This window comes from Chenopodium album, chromosome 7 (genome assembly GCF_948465745.1).
Source record: "Chenopodium album chromosome 7, dcCheAlbu1.1, whole genome shotgun sequence".
NCBI lineage: Eukaryota > Viridiplantae > Streptophyta > Magnoliopsida > Caryophyllales > Amaranthaceae > Chenopodium > Chenopodium album.
Window position 1 is genome coordinate 65,881,571 of NC_137840.1, and position 9,258 is coordinate 65,890,828.

The 9,258-nt window shown below is 36.1% G+C and overlaps 1 protein-coding gene across 1 annotated transcript; it reads left to right on the forward strand.

The window, feature by feature from the left end:
• The first annotated feature begins 3,487 nt into the window (after positions 1 to 3,487).
• On the forward strand, positions 3,488 to 8,502 carry LOC145639212 (glutathione S-transferase TCHQD-like). The gene is made up of 3 exons (XM_081690387.1): positions 3,488 to 3,598; positions 4,674 to 4,964; positions 7,658 to 8,502. Exons 2-3 carry the CDS (start codon positions 4,756 to 4,758, stop codon positions 8,250 to 8,252), a joined length of 804 nt encoding a protein of 267 aa, XP_081546513.1. The 5' UTR covers positions 3,488 to 3,598; positions 4,674 to 4,755; the 3' UTR covers positions 8,253 to 8,502.
• The last annotated feature ends 756 nt before the right edge of the window (positions 8,503 to 9,258 follow it).

Here is a 9,258-nt window from a genome sequence, read left to right on the forward strand (position 1 = left end):
TGCTGAGCCGAATGTAGAGCTTTCTCCACCTTCTCGATTTGCTGCCCCAAGTCATCAAACTTCTTCTTGCTCCACACTGCCAAATTGCTGCTCGTGAGTTTAAGTTTCCCCATCACATCACTACCTCCCGCCTCCTCCGACGCTTTCTTCACCACATTCTCACAGGAACTATCTAGTAGCCAGGATGTTTCAAATTTAAAGCTCTTAGTTCGGTTTCCTCTCCTTCTCGGCCTAGCAGTCAACCTCAAAACAATTGGCACGTGATCCGAGCGATGCCTCATAAGATGCTCAACCGAAGCATGGGGAAATAAACTAGTCCAAGTAGTCGACACTAGATATCGGTCCAACCTCTCCCTGACCCGAGTGTGGACGGTTCGACCCCGTTCCCATGTCCACCATTGGCTTTATAGCCTAAATCACGAAGATCACAAGCATCCATAGCTTCTCTGAATCCCTTCATATCCATCCTCTCACGATCAACACCGCTTTCCTTCTCATCATAAGACAATATTTCATTAAAATCCCCACCAACCACGATAGGTAAATTTGTCCCCTCACAGAGATGTCGCACCAAGCTCCACGTACGATGCTTGTTTCCTGAATCAGGCCACCCATAAATCCCTACAAAAAGCCACTTCTCACTCCCACTCATAACCTCTCCACAAATATGATTTTGGGAGAAAGAAATTAAACTAAAATCCACGAAATCCGCACTCCAAAATAATCCTAAACCTCCTGACTTCCCTCTACTTGCTACCCTAAAAGAATTATTAAAGCCCAACCTCCCTTTAAGACCCTCCACCGCCTCTTTACTAATTTTGGTATCCGAAACGAAAACCAAACTCGGGCATAAAGTAACACTTCACCTCCGGAGTCTTCAAACTGTCCAAGGGTTGCCCAAACCCCGACAGTTCCAACTTAGGATACTCATTGGAGCTGACGGGGTTAGAACTCGCCAACCTCTGTCGAAAACACAGATGTCTTAGGTGATTCGGAACTACTTTTGCTTCGTTTCCTAACACCTTCTACACTATTTGCTAACTGCTCCATCACTTCTTCAGCCCCCCTTTTTTATGCCTCCATCTTAACTCCTCTCACCCCATCATCCACCTCCATGCTTACTTCCCCCCATGCCTCGCCACCCTCTTCCATCCCTTTTTACTCCCCTGCTTAGTCCCTGCTTCAAAAAGAAAAGTAGAGGAGCTCTTTTCCTTTCCCACCTTCTGTCCTTCAACAGACCCTTCTTTAATCAAAGAAAGGTTACTTTCATTCAGTATTCCAGCCGAATAAGCCAGCAGCAACGAATCAGGGACCCCACCTCCTTCCCCACTATTACTTTGCATCTTATTAATTGCCCCATCAGTCAACTGTTGAATTTGCTCTGATTTATCATCATTCTCATGTAAAGCATGTTATATCCGAGGCCTAAGGTATCCTCCTCCAACTCAATAGTTCAATACAACCTGTAAAAGTAGAACATAATCCGTAAATATAATTTGATGGTAAGGAGTCTGCTTCAAAACAAGGCATATTACTATGAGTAATGTTATATGTAGCCCTATATATAAGCATTAAATATACTCTTGAAAATTGTATAAAATTAGGAATTCATGATCAAAAACACGCGTAAATCAGTGTTATTAGTATTTATATTTTGATGATTTTTTACCTTTTTGCGATTTTTAAGTGAAAATTTAATTTGCTCTGATTTATCACCATTCTCATATAAAAAAAATGTTACTATGTAAAAAATAAAGATCACTATGTAAAAAATAAAGGTCACTATACTCCGTATTAAATATAATGCCAGTTATGTACTTACGTGTGAATAAACCTTAGTTCCACAATAATATTACTGTGAAACAAGTCCACATCAAATTTTCTGTGAACTATTTGATGATTAATTTAAATTTGAATTGGATGATATTCCTGATAAGGTGAATGTATGTAGAATATTATGTTTTACTAAATTTGTAATGTTAAGTGAGTTTTACTACCTAGTATCTAAGAAAAATTATTTGATCAAGTATAAGAATTTATATGTTCATTTTAACAAAACTATTTGGTAAGTAGTAATTTTTTTTATATCTTTAAAAAGTTTTACTTTGTATTTTAACCTAACAAAATCAACTATTTTCATTCTTATCCATATAATTCTATGTTTTTAGAAAAGTAAGAAAGAGAAAATTTTAATCCGATTTGAATTTTCAATTACCCAATTCAAGGTGTATAAAAATATATTCATATAAGTAAACAACTTTTTTTTAAAAAACATATATCATTAAATAGTATAATATTTTTATGTTTTTGTCAACCAAACAACTTTACATTTAAAGGATATTTTAAACTTATTTTGACAATCAAACAAGTACATGATTATGTGAGGTGGTGAAACCTTCACTTTCCATGAGTTCCGGCGTGTTGGCCAAATGTTTGATTTTCATAGGTTGATAATGTGTAACTTAGTAGAATATTTAATTTAATTAAAAATTATTAGATAAATCTATAAAAATAGTTTTGTGTTATACTTCACATATCATGTATAGATTGATAAGATAAATAGGATAAAGATAAAGGCAAGATGAATAGAAATATATCATGTATAGATTGATAAGATAAGTAGGATAAAGATAAAGGCAAGATGAATAGAAAGAAATTGGACACACAATATTAAACGTGGGAAAAATTATAAAGAACTCTCATATCTTACATAGCGGTATTTGTAGGTAAATTCTCTCTAAGCATGGAAGGACACTCATAGAGTGTATGAGAGTATCGGAGTATCGGAGGATATGTAGGTAGAAACATATCCCAAATGATGCCCAACACCTTATATTTATAGGTGATGTAAGGAGGTTGAGGAAGTGTGTGAAATTTTTTACACACAACCTCTTCAAATTGTCCACATAAATCGAGAATATTCACGAGTATTCACTAGTTCTAGATTCTTCCACCATTCTCAATTAATTTCTCAATAGTTTTAGAATTTTCTAGAAATCTTGAGAAACCTTGATATATAATGAGTTGGGCTATGGAATTTGGGCCATACAAAGGGTCATAAAAACTAAACTGAACTGAACTGAACTGATGAGAAATTAGGAGATGAACTGAGCTGAGTTGAGCTAATCTGAACTGAAAATAAACGTATGAGAACAAACTCTAACACAACAATCATCGAATTATTAAAAGTTTTTTAAAACCCTCTAACAAATAGACCAATCTAACCTATAAGATCTCCAAATATGCACAAACTATCCATTGTCGACCGAATCCACGAATGATCATCTCTAGAATGGAGCTCATACATTCAACTTTTTAACTACATCTTGGGTTTGTAAAATTAAAATGAAATCAACAAAAATTTCCCAAAATTCCTATTCTTTCAAATTCCCCTCACTTTCCTCTCGGGAAAAAAGGAGAATGGGCCCACTCATTGACAGCGATACTGCCCACCTTCTTCTCATCACTAATTTATTCCTCTTCCACTTGAACACATCCAAATTACTTGTATATAAAAAAAAACAATTAAAAAAAATATAATATATGCTCTGTTTTTAGCCGTCAGCAAAGTCAAGCTACAAAATTCCACTCATTTCAGGTAAGTTTTAAGCATACCCTTTCTCTCTTTTTATTCAATTTTCATCTTTAATCTTGTTATTGATGTTATTTTACATAATTATTGAATTTTTGATGTGGGTTTTTCTTGTTAATTTAGATTATATTTCATAATTTGGTTGTAGCTGTGCATAATACTCAATCATTGGACTTGTTAATTTTCTGGGTTTTTCATGTTTTATGCTGGATTGTATTTTTTAAGATCATATCTTAACTAAATTGAGAAATGAGAATAATTTCAGTAGTTTTTTCCGATTGAATTGTATTATTGTTGAGAAGAATTAATTTGGGGTTTTAGTGTTAATATGTAGTGAAATTTTATAAAAAATTCTAATGATACTGCTCAATCAGATGAATTTCATGTTTAGACTAGTATGCTACATATTCTCTTGAACCTTGATGCTTTTATATTGGAGGAGCTTTATATTTGAGGTATAGAAAGGTATGCCTTTTTATTGGCAGAAGTGAATAAGTTACTTTTGTGTAATTAGTTTGATAGAAGTGGAGTATCATATTGCTGAAAGTTTTTCTTTTTAATTTGTTATAGGGTCTTAACTGATTACTTAGAGATTATACCGGTTTTCGAGTCGATGTGAGCTTCATGGATTAAAATTGACATACTAATGAAGTTGAATATTCTATATTTTGTCACGTAATTAACATGGTTTGCTCACTTGGAGGTGATATAAATATCTCTAATTATGGAGTCTGTTTATTATTATATGGATGAGGTCATGGTGAAAGTAAGATATATAATGCTCTAATATAGTAAAATGTTCAATGTAATGCCAATACCATTTGCTTGAATCTTATAATCGATGTGGTCTATTGCCTTGCTATTATATTCGCCGGGAGGTGAGGGGGGATGAAGTTTTTACTTTAGTTTTGGGACTCATGAGTAATGACTGTATGGAAATTTTAAAGTTTTTGCTTCCTATATTGTGTTCATTATCAGACTTTGTGTACTGTTCTGAAATCTGTGTCCTAAGCTTATTTACACCCTTCAGTTGTGTATTGTGTCTTATTTTGGTCGTGCTCGCCCCTTTGCTGTTTAACAGGAAGCTTGTTAGTGTGTGATTGATCGGATAAGTTTTGAGATACTACCTACATTACACCCTCGGAGTTTATATTGATGATACAATGCAGTTGTATCATCACCCCTTCTCTGTGGATAGCCAAAAGGTGAGGCTTGCACTGGAAGAGAATCAAATTGATTATACATCATATCATATCAATCCTATCACTGCCAAGAACATGGATGCATCATTCTTCCGGATGAACCCAAGTGGGAAGTTGCCTGTGTTCCAGAATGGTTCTCACATTCTTTACAACACGATTGAGATACTGCAGTAAGCGATTTATTTTGCCATTGTTTTTTCTTTTTTTGTCAATTTTCAATACCTCTAGCAACAAATTTTTTTATCCTTGAAGCACTCATATGGAGTTCAATGGACACCGTCGCTGTATATTCCATTAGTTTGAGGATATGTCTTTGATACATGTTTGTTTTTATTGCTGATTTTGTACTTAATTCGGTTATGCTATCCTTAGTTCAGGGTATTCAGTTTTGGATGTCTATATGTTGTTATTCTAGGACGTTGTAGATGTCAAATACTCAAACATACCATCACCGTAATGACTCTAAAGAGGTTCCCACTTATGAGGTAGGGGGTGGGTCACATTTGCGTAGCCTTTTCCTATACGATTGTAAAGAAGCTCTTTTAAGTCTTGCAAAAAGACAGTATCCATTTAACCCTTGATCATAAAGGTAGACCTCCTACCTTTACAATTTAGTGAAATACTATGTATTTGATATTGTCCTTAGTAATTCTAGTTGAAATATAGCCCATCAGAAAGTTTCATGTATTCACGTGTCCTAGAAGATTTTCTTTCAATTATGCAAAAAAGGGAATGCTATCAAGCCTTAGGAAAATGTAGGAGTGATGAAACCTTTGCAGCGTATAAGGAGGCTAAGAGCAAGGCAAAGGCAGCTGTTCGCCAAGCAAAAGAAAAGGCATATCAGGAGGTTTATGAAAAGCTTGATTCCAAGGAGGGAGAAAGGATCATTTATAAGATGGCAAAGAGAAGACAAGAGGCAAGGAAGGATATTGGCATGGTGAAGTGTGTCAAAGATAAGAACCAAATGGTCCTAGTGCAAGAGGAGGGCATCAAGGACAGGTGGAAGGGGTACTTCGATGAATTATTTAATGGAAGTAATGGAGTTGTGATAGGAGATACCTCTATGAGTGATGAAGAAATCAACATGGAGTATGTGCGAAGGATTAGGAGAGTAGAGGTGGAGATTGCACTGAGGAAGATGAAACCTAAGAAGGCGGTTGGCCCTGATGGGGTACCGATAGAGGTGTGGAGGTGTTTGGGTAAGATTGGTATTGATTGGTTAACAAACCTTTTCAACAAGATATGGACGGCTACAAGGATCCCACAAGATTGGAGGAAGAGCACCTTGGTCCCGGTTTATAAAAACAAAGGAGACGCTCAAGATTGTTCTAACTATCGAGGAATTAAGCTTATGAGCCATACTATGAAGTTGTGGGAAAGGGTGATTGAACAAAGGTTGAGGGCATGCACAAGCATTTCAGATAACCAATTTGGTTTTATGCCTGGGAGATCTACTATGGAGGCAATCCATTTGATAAGACAAATGATGGAGTTTTATAGGGTAAAGAAGAAAGATCTTCATATGGTCTTTATTGATTTAGAGAAGGCATATGACAAGGTGCCAAGAGAGATACTTTGGTGGGCAATGTTGAAGAAAGGTATCCCACGAAGGTATGTAGACCTAGTTAAGGATATGTATCGGGATGTGTCAACAAATGTGAGGACATGCGGAGGGTTGACAAAAGATTTCCCTATTACAATCGGATTGCATCAAGGGTCTGCATTAAGCCCTTTTCTTTTTGCAACGGTTCTAGATGAATTAACTAGACCAATTCAAGATGAGGTTCCATGGTGTATGCTGTTCGCAGATGATATCGTTTTGGTGGATGAGACTAAGGATGGGGTTAATGTCAAGTTGGAGCAATGGAGGCAAAGGTTGGAATCTAGAGGGTTTAAGCTAAGTCGGAGTAAGACTGAATATTTGGTATGTCGTTTTGGCACTCAGAGGGGGACAAGCAATGAAGTGGTGAGTTTGGATGGAAAGGATTTGACCATGAGTGAATGTTTTAAGTACCTAGGGTCGATCATCCAGAAGAATGGTGACATTGATCAAGACGTGACCCACAGGATTAAGTCAGGGTGGCTTAAATGGAGAGCGGCCACGGGAGTGTTATGCGACCGCAGCATTCCCTTAAAGTTGAAGGGAAAATTCTACAGGACTGCCATAAGACCAGTGTTGCTCTATGGTACAGAATGTTGGGCTTCTAAGAAAGAGCATATTAAAAAGATGGAGGTTACGGAAATGCGCATGTTAAGGTGGATGTGTGGAAACACTTTAAGAGATAGAATCAGAAATGAGGTTATTCGCAAGAAAGTAGGTGTGGCGGACATTGTAGATAAATTAAGGGAAAATCGTCTGCGTTGGTTTGGACATGTAAGACGGAGACCCGAGGGTGCACCGGTGCGAAGAGTGGAAGAGTGGGACCATGGAGGGATTAAACGAGGAAGAGGGAGACCAAAGATGACTTGGTTGGAAGGAGTGAGGAAGGATATGAAGTGCATGGATTTACGTGAGGATGAAGTTTTGGATCGTAAGGGATGGAGGAGAAAGATTTATGTTGATGACTACACGGAATAATCAAATTTGGTTCATGTTAGCCGACCCCACTTTTGGGATTAAGGCTTTGATTGATTGATTGATTGATATGCAAAAGATTTATAGTATTGAGTTGATATATAGGATTCTGTAGCATGTTCTGAATTCTGATATGGTTTTTGGTTGATGATTAATAATTAAAAATCCTGTTACTTTAGACATAAAGTTCACTTGCAACTTTTAAATTTTACTTTAAATGTTGGCAAATAATAATGTGAGTTGTAAGATGGAAAAGTTGATTCCATGGAACTCTCCTTTGGATTCCAGGTACATAGAAAGGATAGCAGCTGTCTCTTCAGTCGGAGATGGCATTAAGCTCAGCAGCAGAGAAGTCCTTGAATGGATGCACAAAATCCAGGAGTGGAATCCCAAATATTTCACGCTCTCTCATGTCCCTGAGAAACACCGTCTATATGTTTCTAAATTCATAAGGCGGGTGATTATTACTAGGATGTCAGAGTTTCCTGATCTTGCAAGTGCCTATCACCTTAGGCTCAGAAATGAATATGATACAGAAGAGAAGTTGAAAGATCCAGAGGTAATAAGGAGGAGTGAACAACATTTGGTTAGGCTACTTGATGAAATAGAAACACACTTGAGCAGTACTTCATACTTAGCCGGAGAAGAGTTCACCATGGCAGATGTCATGCTTATTCCAATATTAGCTCGTTTGGTGCTCCTAAGATTAGAAAATGAGTACATTAATACTAGGCCAAACATTGCGGAGTACTGGAAGATGGTGCAACAAAGGCCAAGCTACAAAAGGGTGATCGGAAAGTATTTTGATGGTTGGAGGAGGAAAAAATCATTGACGAAAACCTGGTGCTATATTCATATGAGGAGCTTGTTGAAGAAATATTAAGTATACAGAGGTTTGAAGATAATAAAATTTCTGGATTTTTATTCTTTAAATGTTATAAATTGAGTAGGGAGCCCTATATTTATGTTGTACAGAAGACACTTCAACCATTTTTTCTTTTGATTTTGTAATCATTTTGCATTTTGTTCAATTTTGAAGGTGTAACATGGGTATGTATGTAGATTTTCGAGCTCAAATTAATTAAAATTGTTTTGTAAGCCGATTTGAAATAAAACGTAATTACCTTGTGCTATGTCAGTATGTCTATAACTTGAACTTGAACTTGAACTTGCCCTTCTTTTCTTCAATGGTGGGTTTTAAGGCTTTTTTTCCCTTCACCTTATTTTATAAAATTTTGTTCACCTAAAAATCTAAAAGGTTATTCAATATGAACTTTACTTCCTCTGTTCTTTTTTACTTGACCTGTTTCTTTTATCACGCTTGTCGATGCAAAACTTTAATGATCAATAACTTAAATTTTTCATAAGTAAAAATTATAAAAGTTATATATTATGATAGTAGTTATTGAGACGAATTCAAAAAGATCAAACATGAATATATTCTTCCTTACATATTATTTACAAAAGACTATCAAAGGAAGAGTGGTGAATAGTGTAAAAGTCAAAGCGGGTCAAGTAATAAAGAACGGAGGAAGTATATGTTAAGGTCAAATCTCATTTAAAATGGTTAAATTTGATATGGTTGAATTTTTATATTCTTGAAATAATGAAAGATTAATACTTGAAAATATGCATGGACTAAGACATGGAAAACTGATCCATAGGTCATAGCTGATTACATGACCCGAATTACTCGACCCAGAACCTGATATGGACATGAAATGTGGCCCAAACTGACCCAAATTGGAGTTGTTTTGACTTGATGCCCGAAGAGACCTAATCCAATTTTACCTGATATCCAATTTTACTTGGTCTGAAAATTAGTTGATACACGAAAAACTGATCCATACAAACTCAATACCCAATGTGACCCATAAAGACCCAATACT